At 43.1% G+C, this 17262-nt stretch overlaps 2 protein-coding genes across 7 annotated transcripts; one reads left to right on the top strand and one right to left on the bottom strand.

Moving 5' to 3' along the window:
• Positions 1-404: 404 nt before the first annotated feature.
• Positions 405-8211, bottom strand: LOC110504762 (aspartyl aminopeptidase). Of its 4 annotated transcripts, none has more exons than XM_090239608.1 (15): positions 8097-8211; positions 7640-7730; positions 7106-7194; positions 6856-6969; positions 6499-6624; positions 6200-6324; positions 5867-5951; positions 5605-5712; positions 5433-5510; positions 5073-5156; positions 4342-4502; positions 3272-3311; positions 2930-3031; positions 1351-1599; positions 405-661 (listed from the first exon to the last, which is right to left on the bottom strand). In XM_090239608.1, exons 1-15 carry the CDS (start codon positions 8100-8102, stop codon positions 611-613), a joined length of 1509 nt encoding a protein of 502 aa, XP_090095734.1. In that variant the 5' UTR covers positions 8103-8211; the 3' UTR covers positions 405-610. The 4 variants fall into 4 exon arrangements, with proteins under 4 accessions (XP_090095734.1, XP_036838261.2, XP_036838262.2 ...); XM_036982366.2 differs by having other exon boundaries at positions 1432-1599; XM_036982367.2 differs by having other exon boundaries at positions 1432-1599; positions 7994-8180.
• A 4746-nt stretch (positions 8212-12957) lies between these two features.
• On the top strand, positions 12958-16346 carry LOC118936328 (uncharacterized). 3 transcript variants are annotated; one of them, XM_036951701.2, is made up of 5 exons: positions 12958-13253; positions 13584-13901; positions 14111-14234; positions 14779-14818; positions 15734-16346. In XM_036951701.2, exons 1-5 carry the CDS (start codon positions 13184-13186, stop codon positions 15824-15826), a joined length of 645 nt encoding a protein of 214 aa, XP_036807596.2. In that variant the 5' UTR covers positions 12958-13183; the 3' UTR covers positions 15827-16346. The 3 variants fall into 3 exon arrangements, with proteins under 3 accessions (XP_036807596.2, XP_036807595.2, XP_036807597.2); XM_036951700.2 differs by having other exon boundaries at positions 12991-13253; positions 14758-14818; XM_036951702.2 differs by lacking the exon at positions 14779-14818 and having other exon boundaries at positions 12991-13253.
• The last annotated feature ends 916 nt before the right edge of the window (positions 16347-17262 follow it).

Raw genomic sequence — 17262 nt, 5'->3', positions numbered from 1 at the left:
ATGTAAATTGACTGATTTCCTTATATGAACTGTAAACTCAGTAAAACTGTTGTGTTTAGATTTTTGTTCAGAATATTTGTCAACATTGTATGTTGTTTCAGCACTGGTACTAGACTTGCTAAAGAGTGTGGGCCAAACACTTTATTTCAATTGGAGATCCAGTGCAACATCAGAGGCAGAGGTTAGAGAAGCAGGCCTCAACCAGAGGGTTGCCGGTTCGAATCCCAACTCAAGACGGGAAAATCTAGTGCGGAAATGCATCATCTGCCGTTGTGCCTTTAAGCAAGCGACTTAACCCCCTATAATTGGTCCAGGGGCGCTGCAGTGCCCATTGCGTCCAGCCTTTAGGACTATATGTGTGTGGAATGAGTGAGTGAACAAAAACAAGGGAAGGAGAGAGGATGTGTAGATTAAAAATGTATTATTTTATAAACCATTTCAGTTCATCAGAAACATCATTTGAAGGAAACTTTCCTTGCCTCTGAATGTGTGCAAAACGTTCTGCTGTAGCACTGTGTGTCATGTGAGTATACAGATAACACCGTGTGTAGAGAGACCCAGAGGAGGACATCTGTCTGTCCTTCTGTCCATGCTGTGTCCTTCCCCCAGGCTAGTCCACAGTCACCATGTCTCTCACAGTGGGGAAGAGCTCAAAGAAGCCCTGGTAAGAACAGACGGAAGACAACATCATCATACATCAACATAGTGAGACATTATGGTTCACTATGTCTGGTCAGATTACAACACAATTCGACCCATAGAATGTACGGACTGTCTGATACCACTTTCACACTAACATGCTGTTCCCACACTGTGCTGGCTCTGATATTTTCCTTCCACATTGTCCAGCAACTACAGTAGATGTGTACCCAGGCCAGGCAGAACCGCTTGGCTCAGTTTGGCTCAGAGAAACAGCAGAGTGAAAAGGGTATCAGTGTGATGAGTGGGTCAGGGGTCAGGGGGTCATTCCAAAGCCACATTTTCCTAATTGACAAGCATTCAAGAGAATTGGAAATTTAGTGTACATCCTGAATTGACCCCAACCCTGGAGTGGGTTAGTACAGGGTCCAGTACCTTGAATAGGTTGGTAGACTGGAGCACATCTCCCTGATGGAGTGGGTTAGTACAGGGTCCAGTACCTTGAATAGGTTGGTAGACTGGAGTACTCCAGAGGTGCAGCACATCTCCCTGATGGAGTGGGTTAGTACAGGGTCCAGTACCTTGAATAGGTTGGTAGACTGGAGCACATCTCCCTGATGGAGTGGGTTAGTACAGGGTCCAGTACCTTGAATAGGTTGGTAGACTGGAGCACATCTCCCTGATGGAGTGGGTTAGTACAGGGTCCAGTACCTTGAATAGGTTGGTAGACTGGAGCACTCCAGAGGTGCAGCACATCTCCCTGATGGAGTGGGTTAGTACAGGGTCCAGTACCTTGAATAGGTTGGTAGACTGGAGCACTCCAGAGGTGCAGCACATCTCCCTGATGGAGTGCATGGCCAGCTGGGGGGCACCGATGTCCAGCACGGGGATCCCCAGGCGGGAAGACAGGATGGGGCCGATGGTGGTCCCACAGGGGCTGTCGTTACGCACCATCACATCCTGGGGCCACAGAAACAGGGTCAGGAGGGTAATGAATTAACACACGCTTACTAGGTACAGTTGAAGCATCTGTGGAGAGAATAAAACACATGTACTGTTACATTCAGATTTATTGATTACATTTCCATGTGCCATGGATGCCCATTAATCACTCAGACATACATTGGATGTCAGCTGTGTGGGGAAACTCAACATGAGTCAGAACTGGAACTGTCCTTCCTGCCTCTCTGCTATTTAAATCTGGCTTTACAGCGGTCCATTCCTCTGAGTCCATATGGGGGTGAATGAGTGCACACTTCAGGGAGGGAAATGGACCAGAGCGGTAGTTTCACCAGGCCCTGAGGTGAATAAAGTGCCCTTGTGGGAGCGGAACATCCTTCATCTACTCTTAAGAGGCAGACGTTCTCATTTCAGTCTCCCTCATCTCTCCCATAAACTTGGTTTAAAATAACCCCTACCCCACTGCACTAAGGCTAGGTTTAAATCCCCCCCACCCCCACTCCACTAAGGCTTGGTTTAAATCCCCACTACAGAACCGTCTTGGTTTAAATCCCCACTACAGAACCGGCTTGGTTTAAATCCCCACTACAGAACCGGCTTGGTTTAAATCCCCACTACAGAAACGGCTTGGTTTAAATCCCCACTACAGAAACGGCTTGGTTTAAATCCCCACTACAGAAACGGCTTGGTTTAAATCCCCACTACAGAAACGGCTTGGTTTAAATCCCCACTACAGAAATGGCTTGGTTTAAATCCCCACTACAGAAATGGCTTGGTTTAAATCCCCACTACAGAACCGGCTTAGTTTAAATCCCCACTACACCACGGCATGGTTTAAATCCCCACTACAGAACCGGCTTGGTTTAAATCCCCACTACAGAACCGGCTTGGTTTAAATCCCCACTACAGAACCGGCTTGGTTTAAATCCCCACTACAGAACCGGCTTGGTTTAAATCCCCACTACAGAAACGGCTTGGTTTAAATCCCCACTACAGAAACGGCTTGGTTTAAATCCCCACTACAGAAACGGCTTGGTTTAAATCCCCACTACAGAAACGGCTTGGTTTAAATCCCCACTACAGAAACGGCTTGGTTTAAATCCCCACTACAGAAACGGCTTGGTTTAAATCCCCACTACAGAAACGGCTTGGTTTAAATCCCCACTACACCACTGCACTTTCTTCACCTCAGCACTACTTTGCTAGGAGATGTGCTCCTTGCGGAGTGGATTTAAGAAACAAGATCACAAACCCGCGCAGTGCACCAAGCACACACAGAAACAAGTATGTATGAACAAATCACACGCGCACACACACACACGCCAATTACCTGAAGAGGCACACCAACACGACTGGCGATCTCTCTCAAGATGGAGGCTGTCACAGCCGTAGTGGCATAGCGCTGGTTACTGTTGAATTTAACTACAGGACCCTGAGAGAGAGAGAGAGAGGACATTCAGACAATCACACTGACTACAACTTCAGATATCTGTATAGAAAACATACATAAATGTATAGCATGTCTGCCACAAATATTACACAGGTCCACCATGACTATTTTACCTAAATCTAAATTGTAGACATTTTTTGTAGACGATTCCAACAATATGTCCACCAGTTCTAATGTGGGTTTTCAGTGCATATTGCTGAGGGGGTCATTTGAGCTCTGTACCTTGTGGAAGGCTGGTCTGTGGTTTTCATCATGCTTCTCCCTAGGGTGAAAATGAAAGTCGATTAAAACTATAAACACAGCAAACATCTTTCAAATTGTCTTCTGGTCCCAGCTGGCACAAAAACAGTACAACAGCAGTCAATTATATATCCAATATGATATAAATATATCATAAATATATAAATGAGACTATTATTCCCCAGGTATACTGTACACTGACTGGTAGTTGGGATGTTGTTCTTGAACCTGACTGGTAGAGACAGTGTGAATGTTAGTATGTTTTCTATGGGGAGTAACAGCACATTGTCTATATTGTCTATAGTAACATCCCAACTACCAGTCACACTTTAGAAAAAGGGTGGAGAATCAGGACACAACCTCTGACTGGTAGTTGGGGTGTTACTAGAGACAGGTTGTGTCTTGATTCTCCACCCTTTTTCTAAAGTGTGACTGGTAGTTGGGATGATGTTCTAGAACCTGACCGGTAGTTGGGATGATGTTCTAGAACCTGACCGGTAGTTGGGATGATGTTCTAGACACTGACCGGTAGTTGGGATGATGTTCTAGAACCTGACCGGTAGTTGGGATGATGTTCTAGAACCTGACCGGTAGTTGGGATGATGTTCTAGACACTGACCGGTAGTTGGGATGATGTTCTAGAACCTGACCGGTAGTTGGGATGATGTTCTAGAACCTGACCGGTAGTTGGGATGATGTTCTAGACACTGACCGGTAGTTGGGATGATGTTCTAGAACCTGACCGGTAGTTGGGATGATGTTCTAGAACCTGACCGGTAGTTGGGATGATGTTCTAGAACCTGACCTCACTTGCACACTTTCTGTCATGGATCTAAAAACATTTGGTTGGTGTAATAATGGGCTGGAGGGAGGCTCCACCATTAAATCCATGGCAGGAAGTAGACACTTTGGGAAAATGGTGGAGAATTGGGATGCAACCACAGAGTGATTAACAGTACGGCGTTTCTATAGGGAGTAGGAGTAAACTGACTGGTAATTGGAGTGTTACTATAGAGACTGGAGTGATTGACAGGTTACTGTATGGTACTGACTGGTAGTTGGGGTGCAGGGCGTGGGCCATGTCGGCGCTGATCATGAAGGAGCGTGGCACCGCCTGCTGGAAGGCTGTGAGGTTGGTGGGGGAGGAGGACAGTCGACTCAGGATCAGCTCTGTCAGGTTGGACGCTGCCCCCTGGGCGCTCTCTGACCCCACCTACAGGCCATAGGGGGAAGTGTTAAGTGTTAGGTTAGGGTTTGCCAAACCAGTTCCCTCCTGTAGGTTTATACTCCAACCCTGTTCCTGGAGAGCTACCCTCCTGTAGGTTCACACCCCAACCCTAATTTAGAGCACCTGATTCTATTAATTAGCTGGGTGATAGGCTAAATCAGTCATTTTACAACTGGGGTCTAAACCTACACTACAGGATGGTCTCTCTACCAGGAACAGGGTTGGAGTCTAAACCTACAGGAGGGTATCTCTCCAGGAACAGGGTTGGAGAGCCCGGAGTTAGATATACAGAGGCCATATTGACAAAACATCTCAGAGTAGGAGTGCTGATCTAGGATCAGTTGTACATTTTTAAATTATAATTAATCAGAGGGGGAACCTGATCCTATATCAGCACTCCTTATCAGAGATACTTTGTGAATATGTCCCCAGGGATTTTTCCTAACCACCAGAAAACCCTGGGCCCTAGTTATAGTTCATAGCTATAGGCCAGTGAAGGAGAAGCCCTAGCTCTACACAGAAGGAATTTAGCCAACACAGGACTGGGGGACCGACCTCTTCATTGTCAAACAGAGTCACCATCCTGATGTTGGGGTCTGTGGCCAAAGAGTCTCCAAAGATGCAGGAGTCCATCAGAGCCTAGTGGACAGAGGAAAAGAGGGTAAAGGTTAGGGGAATGAAGGTTAAGGTTAAAGAGGAAGTAGAGGTTAGGAGCTTAAATGGTAAGGTTAAAGAGGACGTTCACATTATGGTGGTAGTCATGTTCCGATTCCTCTCGTCCCTCTCAAACACACCGGAGGAAAAGATGTGAGCTTCCTACTCTCAGAGCTGTACTTTGAGAAGGAGACCGGTTGTTGAGGTGGCTGGTGTTAGTGTCTGGAGGTGGAGTGTTGAGTTGGAACAGAGGAGACTCACCTGTAGGGCACAGTAGCAGCTGTGGAGGTTGTCCAGACGGGGGGAGTAGATGAACTCTTCAAACACACCACCAATTGCCTATGCAGCAGACACACACAGACACACGTCAGTAATCTGTTATCGATGTCATTAACAACAGAGGGGGAGGAGGTGTTGAGGAGAGGAGACTCACCCCTGGCTGAGTGTCAGCCAGACACAGCTCAAAGTCCAGCAGGGCCTCAGGCTGAACGTCCAGCTCTGAACACAGCACCTTGACCAGGGCCGGGTGATGCTTCTCTGCCTGGACGAGTGAGAGAGATGGAGAAATGTACTAATGTACTACTGAAGTTGTGTAAGGCAAGTGATTGATTAGTGTATGTGGTACATTGGACTGTGTATAACTATCTGGTACTGCAGAGTGTACAGTGAGAGATATGGATAGTTAAGAGTCTTACAAAAGTGGTGGCATCGCAGGCATCCCCAGTGGAACAGCAGCCAGTCTCCAACTCCTCCTGTACAGCAGTGGCTAGGATGGGCACTCTGTCACACACACAGTTACTAAACACTTATTTTCCTGTCCAATTCATGTTTGTTCTCCTGGTCCCTTGAGGGGTGTATCTCAATAGTCTATATAGTGGTCTCCTCCCCTTCAACTGCACTGATGTGAAAGAACAGAACAGGTGACAGCAAATTCCAGCCATACTGCCTTCACCTGTCCTGTCGTCAGATCAGTGTAGATGGAGGAGAGGAAGCCAGTTCAGACTTCTGACATGCAACCTGGGACTTACAGGTGGTTCTCCTTGTTGGGGCCGAAGGAGTCGTTGATGTCCCTCTGGAGGTGGATGGCCAGGTGGGGGATCCTCATGATCGGCCGGGGCACGTGAACCAGACGATGGACCAGCTTATCTCCAGTCTGCACCACAATAACACAACAACTCCCATGTAAGGTCCTCTCACAAACACACCTCCATTCTCCAGACACACTTCAACACATAGTTCATGAAAGTTCAGAAACCTAAGAAATGGGCCAACCTTAATGTTTCAGTTGTGAATGAAGGGTTAGATGGGTAGGGTTACATTGCCATACCTTGACCATAACACGACCGGCGATGGTCAGATCCCGGTCGAACCAGGTGTTCCAGATTCCTCCTCCGTAGCACTCCACCCCGACCTGCAGACAGCCCTGTTTGGTCTTCTTGGACCGTGGCTTAATCTGAATCAACCACACAGAGAGAGAAGGGTGTCAAGTTAGCGACGAAATACAAGTATGACCTACTATCCCCAGTGGTTGGCGGTGTTAGCCCTGGGTCGTGTTCAGTAGGGTACACCATAAAATATTTGTTCTTAAAATGGACATGTTCAGACATTACCTCACTGTTTCAAAACATTTTGTCCCTAATGAACACAGCCCAGTCATTTCCCAAGTGTAGAATTTCATCCTTACCCTCAGACAGGGGCTGTCTGTGTGTGCTCCAATCATAGTGAAGCCATTGCCTGGCTTGAAATGTCCACCCACAGCAAAAGCGATGATGGAGGAGTAGTTACGGGTCACAAAGTACTGTTGAGAGAAGAGGAGTAGTTAGTTCTCAATCAAGCACAGTTTGACAGGGAAATATGATTTGATCCCTATAAGATGAAGCCCTATAAAGCTGTGTAGATCAGTGTCAGACTGGAACCTCCATGTACTGACTGACCTTACTGGCAGGCTTGATGTTCCACTGCTCAGTCTCCTTCAGCTCAGTAAAGCCAGCCCCCAGCAGACGAGACTTACACTCCTCAACCACTGCTCACAAATAGGACAGAGTGAAAAGAGCAGGACATTAACGTCAAGCCACCTCGTTCCTTTTATGAGTTACAACCTGTGCAACCGGGGGACATATCAATTAACTGTCTGATAAGAGGGTGGCGTTAAGACAGCTCAGGAGGGGATCTAGGCGAAGGATAATGTGAATGGACTGTACATGGATCAGAGTGCAAAGGTAGGCTACACAACAAAACGGCATCCGTACAGGCTCAGAAAGAGGACATCCGCCTGCAAGATATCTATCTTATTTAGAGATCAAGGTCCATTTAAGTTAGGTCCAAATAGTCTCCCACTGCATTTGGTTACATGCTCTTGACAGCTACATGCCTACAAAATATTATATTGCCATTGTTCTGAACCTGTAGTACTGACACCATTTCTTTAACTATCAAACTACCAGTCCTAGAATGATTCGTGTTCTTACCGTGGTATGGAGACACTCCTTTGTTCACGAACTGCAGGAACTCCTTGGCAGCAGTCTGCACAGCTTCCTTTGAACTTTTCATGATCAGTGACTAGAGAAAGCAGAAGGATAACGTTACATGCCATGACTGATACAGCGTTGCATTGGGAAGCAAAACAGAAAGAGATATTGCTGAACAGTAAGCAAAATACAATTTAGCAAGAAGTGTCATAACATGACAATAGACTGTATGGCTAGTCCAAAAACAGAATACACGTTTAGCTGAGTGAAGAATTAGACAGCAGGCTAATCCTTGCTTGCTTGCTAGCTAGCTAAATCAGCTACGTTAGGTAGCCAACACATTGTAATGCAAACCTTAGACACAGCAAACGCAGCTTCTAAAAGTTGAATCAGACCGCTCTGAGCTAGCTACACCGCTTAATAAACCGACTGCAAAATCATTATTTATGGCGCTTACCTGCATTAATGTTTAACTGGACTTTTAAACTGCGTACCCGGTGTAAAGCACCCGAGAAATCTGACAGATTTGATAAACACCAGCGATGTAGAAACTAACAATGGGTAATTTGAGGGGAGGGGAACGTGGTATTGCCCTCTGCTGGCCAGGAGGTGAAAGTGAAACAAACAGTGGATAAGAACCAAATACAGTATACACAAGAAAAAAATCGTTCCAACATCCAACTTGGCCCACTAATATTAGACATTTTAAAGATTGGAGACAATTTGGGAAGCATAAGTCAACCAGGAATCAGTTTTCCCCACTTTTCTACAAAAAAGTTTAAAGGATACGTATATATGGCATTTTTTAGCCATTTTATTGTGCTTTCCAGACCCACTCAAACATTTTAAACCATCAATGGGCTGTATGTACCAATTATTTATGGAGATATGGTCATGTGAATCTAGTCCAAAATCGCCACATGCATGCAGCTGGTTGGTGGCCATATTTAAAATTACCACCAGGGGACTAATGGACAGAATCAGTTATGGCACTATAGCCAAAATGACATATTAACACATTCCCTATATGTGTGTGAAATGTTAGTGGCTCTATCACAAAGTAGCAAAAATCTTCATGTAGCCGCTGGACTATGGTCAAAATGACCCCTATTAAAACTGCAATATGTAACGTTTGGGATAACCAGACCTAATTCACAAAAACTATAATTTCTTACATCTGTCATTCTCATTGAAAGCAAGTCTAAGATGTGGTAGATCTGTTCTATGTGAGCTATTTCTATGCTTCCCATTCTTAAGTTTAGTTGTTGCGTCTTTTACTTTCAGTTTTGCACACCAGCTTCAAACAGCTGTAAATACAATATTTTTGGTTATGGAAAATATATTTAATAGCGGTTCAGATGGTACAATGATTCTTTACACTTGCTTGTTTTGTCACATAAACAGAAATTTGGCGAACTCTTACAATTTTTGCAACCAGGAAATGGCAGAGCCATTTCTGCATAGTGCACCTATAAGGTCTTAAGAGTACTTTATGATCAGAATTACTTTCTATATTACCTGTGGAATTTATTTAGTGGGAAGATAACATTAGCAATTTTTACATTGTTTGGAATGATTTGACTCTATTTTATCCTGAAGAAGGCACAGTGATGCTGAAAGGTTTGTGTTTTCTTACCCAATAAATGACTGGGAGGTTATACATACGGAGTGTGTGACCCTTTGTTTTTATACCCCATTTTCTTCTAACAGGAAATCCAGATGGCAGCCATTTTATTAAAATATCAGTCCTGGTTGATTGACAGGCTTCCCAGACTGCCTTCAATCTTTAAAATAGTCCTTAAGGTAGCAAGTATTAGTGTACCAAGTTTGATACTTGTATTATAAAATTGTACAACTATTGAATGTATCCACTGGACGATATTGCGTGGCAGCAGAAAGATGAGCACCAAACCAAACTGTCACCCTCAACAGGCAGAAAAATAATGTTACAATAATTAAATGTTTTTAAAAAACAATAGTGTAGTATACAGCTTTCTGAAGAAGCAACATCATGGGTATTTGTGTGCGTGCGTGCACGCGCGTTTATCTATCACTTTGTGTTGTCAGTTAGAGACAAGTTACTAATGTTACTGCTAGTGTCTTATGAGTAGATAGAAAGGCTTTCCCACTAATATTCTCAATTAAATGTTAACTACAAAGTATGCCAACCTGGCTGAATGATATCAGGATTATTATGTGTTTCAATTGGGAGGGGATTTGTTTTGCAAACTGCCATCGCAGTAGCCTACAGAAACATTGTTCGTGTCAAGGGAAGCCAGTCTGGATTTGGCTTCAGACCAATCACATCACAAGCCAAATGTCTTTATTGACAGAAAAAAATGTAATTGTTGCATCTTGTGTTGTTGTACTCCGGTGGTTAGCTAGCTAGCTAAAAATTGTCCCTTTCCCAAATTAGCCATGGATGGAGATATGGAGTTGGAGTTGTGGTTTTACTTAATTCTCCGTACAGGCCAATGACTTGTCATGACTTGGCCCTCTTTGGGGATAGCGAGTACCATCCCCATCTCTCTGCACCATCCTATCTCTCTCACCACCTCTCTCTCTGCACCATTCTCTCTCTCTCACAACCTCTCTCTCTTCCCCCTACACCCAGGCTCTGTTACGCAGGTCATAAATTCCTAGAGGAGTCTCTCTCCTCATGGCCAGACAGTATAGAGAGAAAGTTTCACAGGAGAACAAAGGAACCTCTTCCACATCACAGAACTGAACAATGTCCATGTTTTGGAGAATGTGTACACGGTCGGGGGAGAATCCAGCTACAACCGGCCCATTTCGTTTAATGTTTGTGAAACTCATGAGACAATACAGCCACATTACCATAACTCTGTTTATACAAGAGTCTCAGTTGCGAGGCTTGCAATCTAGTTGTTGTATCAAATAAATTAGTAAAGATTAAACTATTTGTGAAATTATGTAACGTGATTTTAAACTGTTTAATGAAGGAAACGCCAATTCCCTTTGGAGTTTAACTAAGTCATAGGCCTCCCCCATGAGCACAGACATTGACCTGGCTCCATGGGACAGCCCTTTCCTACTGTTCTGGATATAACTCCTTCCTTGGGAATTTCCCTTTACACCTGAACCTCGATTACCGAGAGGGCTAAGGTTTGAGTAGAGACCCTAAACTGGAGTATAAACTAAGGTTGTAATGGTTGTTGAAACTCAGACTATCGATACCGACAGAATAAGAGCAAATCTTTGATACTAATTACAAGTCTGCAGCTAGGAATTCTATACCATTGAATGCAAAGGCCAACAACCGCCGAAACATCTATTCTATAAGAACATTTCTGAATGTTACTCTGAAGTAGTCATTCTAACCAAAGACTCCAGGGATGCAGAGAGAGGGGCGGATGAACTTCCAACAGAAAGAAGGATGATTCCAACAGAGATCGACGACACACAGCCTATATATTGATTGCAATTATTCCCGAATGAGTGAGCGTTCATGTGCAAAGGATTAGCATTTCAATGGTTGTAATTTTCAACTTTGTAGTGTCTTATCTTTCGCGCACTTCTCATTTCTGTGATTATTTAGTTAATAAATGAGACAATTGATGCATGGATGATTCATAGTGAAGACTGGGTTCATGCAGATAACCAAAAATGTACGACGTTTGGAATGAGACTAACGTGAGGTAAAGAATAATTCATTAATTAGAACAGTAATCGATCAGATATTAAAATATCTGAAAGTTGTTTTAGGAAAATTCTAACTTTGTAATCTGACTATTTTCCTTGGTGCCCCGACTTCCTAGTAAATTACATTTACGTGATTCAGTTTAATAACGTAATAATAATTACAGAGAATTTATTTGATAAAATAACAGTCTTCAGTTTAATGTTGCCAAAGACACGACAGACTATAACAGCGATTGTGATCCAACCATTGTAACGTCCTTCGCCGGGCGAAAGAGAGGAGGACCAAAATGCAACGTGATGATAATCCATTTTAATAGAAAACGTAAACAACGAACAGCACAAAACAATCAAATGAAACGAAGCCGAACCAGACCCGTACCGTGAACACTGGAAACAGGAACTATAACCCACACCCCACAATACAAAACAGGCTACCTAAATATGTTTCCCAATCAGAGACAACGACTAACACCTGCCTCTGATTGAGAACCATATCAGGCCAAAACACATAGAAACAGAAACTAGACATACAACATTGAATGCACACTCATATCACAGCCTGACCAAACAAAACATAGAAATAAACAAAGCAAACTATGGTCAGAGTGTGACAACCATAAATTCATATATTGTGCCCCTGGCTTGAGAGGATGGAAGTTCACCATGTAGCTAGATGAAGTAGGTTAATGTTAACTAGTTGGCCAGGCGTATTGTTGTCCATGACAGGAAGTTAGTCTAGTGAGCTGGTATTTTAGCCAGGTAGCCTAGGACAACAAAAACTTAAAGTGTGTACTGTTTGACAGAGTTCTAGACCGTTTAGGAAACATGAAAGGGAGGAGGATGGCATCGTTATTTTTCTACAAATAGGGTGAGTCAACATGTGGTTTGTACTTGCACGCACACACAGAAATCAGTAACATGGACAGCCATGTCATATTTAGTTTACATTGATTAGACTAAATCTTTTAGTTGTCACTGTATTAGACTAAGCATAGGTGATTATGTTGAAGTTGAAACATGGTACTGGAATAGTGGAGGCAGCTCCTGTTATTCTTTGTGACTTGCGGTAGCTCTCCATTAAATCAACAGTTGTTTAGTAGTCCGAAAATGTCAGAAACATTAAACCAAAGGTGTGGTTTAATTTATTTTGCCACTGTGTTTTCTTATCATCTCAGCCTTTAGGCCTATATATCATGGTGTCCAGGCAAATTAACTAACAGGTTACAGAGCAAACAATGCAATTATCACAACACATAGGTTGTAATATGGCTTTTCTTCTAGATTGGCTTCCCGGTGATTTTACCAACGCATCCCTACTGGTGCACGTACATTCTGGGCTCTATTTCATAAGTAGGCAGGGTTTATAAATGAGGCCCCTGGACTTTATTGCCCTGTTGCAGATGTATCAATAAGGTATTGGTATATAAAAGGTCATAATTGAATGATTATAATAATTAGTTATATCATAAACATAGCAGTGGGTAGATTCATTTCCTGTTATAACCTGGAGGACCAGATGTAACCATCACTTACATACACTTGGTATACAGTAACCCCCCTGTCTTGTGGTGGTGTCAGAATCTGTCATTGTTTCTAGAGCAGGAAGTGGACCTCTTGACATGTGTATTTATTGTTATGTAGTACGTGGTGGTTGCACTGCATAGCCCTTAGACACAGCCCACTAAGATGTATTGTCTTTGTGAAAGTCACACTTAGAAGATATAATACATTTACACAGCACCACTTCCTCCTCTCAGCCAGCACCAGATCATGTAACTGTTTCATACCTGTCAAAGGACCATCACTTTGGTTTGCCTTTTGTTCGGCCGTCGGTCTGAGCAGAAAATATTGGACTAACATTTGGTTTGGCAGTGGGTCAGTATGTGTGGAAGATGTGCATTCAGGCTTTCTCTGCTTCTGCTGGTGTGGTGTGTGTGCACAGCCTTAGAAGGTAAGATGTGTACTTTTCTCAAACGCACAGCATGCATGTACAGTTTGTACAACACTGAAAAAGGAAAGGGGTCCTGTCCTCATGTTTCATTTGTTAAATTTTAACGGCATTATCATTACCTCGTATAAGAATAGGAGTTCTACTCAGCACAATCTGAACTGCATTAATGGAAGCAGAAACATTTGCGTCAGAATATATATATATACGCACACACACACACACGCAACTTTCTCTTACGCAACAAACTGGGCATTACAATTGTAGTCAATGCAAAACAAACATTTTAAATGAAACAATACACTTACAACCCATTTCCCTTCATGTTTACAGAGATTCAAGTGAAAACATTGGAAAAAGGAGCAGATTTGGGCACTCTTTCCTGTCCAAACCAAATCATTAATAACATGACGTATGTAATATGTAAGATAGATAGAGTGAAAAGTGGTGGGAGTGAGTGTCGAGTGTCTCTTCATTTTGGCCAAAATGGTACAGACAACACTTGTGACCCCAGAGTCACACTGCCGATAGAGAATGACAGAGTATTTCTACACATCACCAACATACAACCATCTGATGAAGGGAACTACACCTGTGAGTGTGTACATTATCGAGGAACAGATATTTTGCATCTCAATATTTCTGTCAATGGTAAGTGTTTGGTTTGCGTGTCACATTTAGCTTGAACTGTGAATGTTTGCTCTCATTTAGTCACTTCTACCATCTCAGTCCAAGTGAACTGGATTGTATCAAAAATAGTCTTCAAATTGAGCATCTGTCAACAATGTAAATGACCAGAGTGGAGGAAGAGAAACAAGCCATATCGGATCACAATGAGTTATTCCCCTTTTCTTTTTCAGGATCCCATGTCACAAACAACCTTTCTTTCTTACGTCCTTTCCATGTCATGATAATAACAGCCTTTGCAGGACTTGTAGCCGTCGTGGTCCTTGTTGGAATAATCAGGAGGAAACGTAATCTCAAGTAAGAGATTCTTGTTAGCTTGTTAAAAGAAAAGTTGATTGATATTTGACATATTTGGTAATTGAATTAATCAATTCCTTTGTTATGGAGGTACTGTAATAATATAATGTAGGTTCAAGCTCAAATAGCAATCTGATCTACAATTGATATAGAGAACTATGGGACTCAGAAATATGTGGTAGGCTATACTTTAGGTCCAAGATTTGTTTGTGCTCGCTTGCCAACTAAATGTCAATGGTGTGACTATGAGTGACAAAGAGCTGCCAATAGAGCATGAACAGTTAAAACTGAGATCATATGAAATACCCTGATGTATGATATAGGCTACTTGACCTACGTTAAAGTCTGACTCGATAAGGTTATTGTAGGTCACTAATAACTGAACTGTTGAGGGTTCTCACTTCCTGCCTTGTCAAAAATGAGTGCCGGACAAAAACATTCATGCAGCCAAGCACAAACACAAACATTTTGCTCCAGAAAGCATCTGCTGTGTAAAACCATGTTATGTTACGTTCATTCACAGGTCTTCTGTTCTTTTACACAGCAAGAGAACACAGAAGAAAGCGGTGTACACCTTTAAGGAGGTGATGCAACTGTCTTTTCTGTCAGGGCTGTTACTGCTTGATGTTACCTGGAGTCGTAAGACTGTCAGGGCTGTTACTGCTTGATGTTACCTGGAGTCGTAAGACTGTCAGGGCTGTTACTGCTTGATGTTACCTGGAGTCATAAGACTGTCAGGGCTGTTACTGCTTGATGTTACCTGGAGTCGTAAGACTGTCAGGGCTGTTACTGCTTGATGTTACCTGGAGTCGTAAGACTGTCAGGGCTGTTACTGCTTGATGTTACCTGGAGTCGTAAGACTGTCAGGGCTGTTACTGCTTAATGTTACCTGGAGTCATAAGACTGTCAGGGCTGTTACTGCTTGATGTTACCTGGAGTCGTAAGACTGTCAGGGCTGTTACTGCTTGATGTTACCTGGAGTCGTAAGACTGTCAGGGCTGTTACTGCTTGATGTTACCTGGAGTCATAAGACTGTCAGGGCTGTTACTGCTTGATGTTACCTGGAGTCGTAAGACTGTCAGGGCTGTTACTGCTTGATGTTACCTGGAGTCGTAAGACTGTCAGGGCTGTTACTGCTTGATGTTACCTGGAGTCGTAAGACTGTCAGGGCTGTTACTGCTTAATGTTACCTGGAGTCATAAGACTGTCAGGGCTGTTACTGCTTGATATTACCTGGAGTCGTAAGACCGTCAGGGCTGTTACTGCTTGATGTTACCTGTAGTCGTAAGACTGTCAGGGCTGTTCTTGCTTCTTCTGTTACCTTTAGTCGTAAGACTGTCAGGGCTGTTATTGCTTGCTGTTACCTGTAATGGTAAGGCATCTGCAGACTATGCTCTTTCACATTTTCAATTGAATTTGCCAACATTTACAAATATTTCCAAAGCCCCATATGAGACTTTACAGTGTAATATGTTGACATATTGTTGATGTCTTTGTAGGTGGAGCAACAGGACATTGAGCCCTACAGCACGTTCACAAGGAGAGACAATGGGCTTTACTCAACTCTCCAGCTGACACCTTCTAACCCCTGACCTCTGGCACCGTTGACCAATGACGACATGGCATTAGACACCTTTTTCTATCACTAGGGGTTAAATACTATTTCACCAGCCCTGGATATACAACTGTACAGTATGTCCATTTACTGGATATCTTGATTACTGTAATGCCCCTATTTTTACAGCTGATACGCCGACTTAATATAATTTTATTGATTGGTTACTGACACCTGGCTGAATAGGTCCTGTACTGTAGATCGTCTTCTGTTGCTGTAAATATCAGCACTTACTGTATGAATCATGCACATTCTGTTACGTAGAACCAATGTTCCCGTGGACAGATGTGATCATGTGCATTTCCACCAGGTGTCAGTGTATTGGATTGGTAAAAGATATTCCCTGCAGCAGTATGTACAGTCATCATCACAACATGCTTCATGACAATGCATTTTCCTTGCTTTCAATGTTCCATCTCCATTTATCATGTAGGCCTCAAGTTTAGAGATGTAACGACAAAACTAAACCGTTCATTAAAACTTAATTTCCAAACAGATCCATGAAGTCTATAGTAATATGTATAATGTATTGGCTGTATGCATCTTTTATTTATTTTTCCTTTAAGTCAGTTAAGAACAAATTCTTATTTTCAATGACGGCCTAGGAACAGTGGGTTGGTTAACTGCCTGTTCAGGGGCAGAACGACAGATTTGTCAGCTCGGGGATTTGAACTTGCAACCTCCCAGTTACGAGTCCAACACTCTAACCACTAGGCTACCCTGCCACCCCATCTAACCCAGCATGTACACTCTAGAGGAAAACTCACCATTATCTACATCAGGCTTATATGATATAAGAACCCTTCAGCCTTGTGGTGGTGCAGAATCTATCATTGTTTGTGTATAAAGGAGGAAGTGAACCTGTTGAGGTGGCTGTAGTTTATTATTTGGCCTCGTGGTGCTTTGCAAAGACCAGGATGCACTAGCAGAGGTCCAAGTGTTTCTGTGAAACAGTAAGACAGGTAGAAGCTAGAAAACAGCACCACTTCCTCCTCTCAGCTCTCAAGGTCCATTATGACTAGTCAACCCAAGTTTTACTTTGTTTCTCTGTTGAACAAGTAACGTTGGATAGACGTTGAGTTCTGTACTCAGTCTCAGCAGACAACATTGAGTAATGTTTGGTTCTGCAGTTGGCCAGTGTGTTTGTATTCAGGCTACTTCTGCTTCTGCTGCTGTGGGATGCAGTTAGTCAATAAGCAATCAACTTCACTACTAATGCTCAATCTGAAAACCATGAAACAGGACACTCAATCTGTTTCCCTTCATGTTGGCAGTGACTGAAATAAAGACATCTGTCTGCCCAAAAAATGTTTGTAACATAAGTTAGAGTGATAAGTGGGGGGGAATGACTGTCAAGTGTAATTTCGGACCAACCATAATGGTACTGACTTCACTTGTGACCCCAGAGTCACA

The sequence above is a fragment of the Oncorhynchus mykiss genome, chromosome 7 (assembly GCF_057628025.1).
Source record: "Oncorhynchus mykiss isolate SJ-2025 chromosome 7, ASM5762802v1, whole genome shotgun sequence".
NCBI classification, from domain to species: Eukaryota; Metazoa; Chordata; class Actinopteri; order Salmoniformes; family Salmonidae; genus Oncorhynchus; species Oncorhynchus mykiss.
The sequence above is the reverse complement of the archived record's forward strand: the minus strand, read 5'-3'. Positions and strand labels throughout refer to the sequence as shown.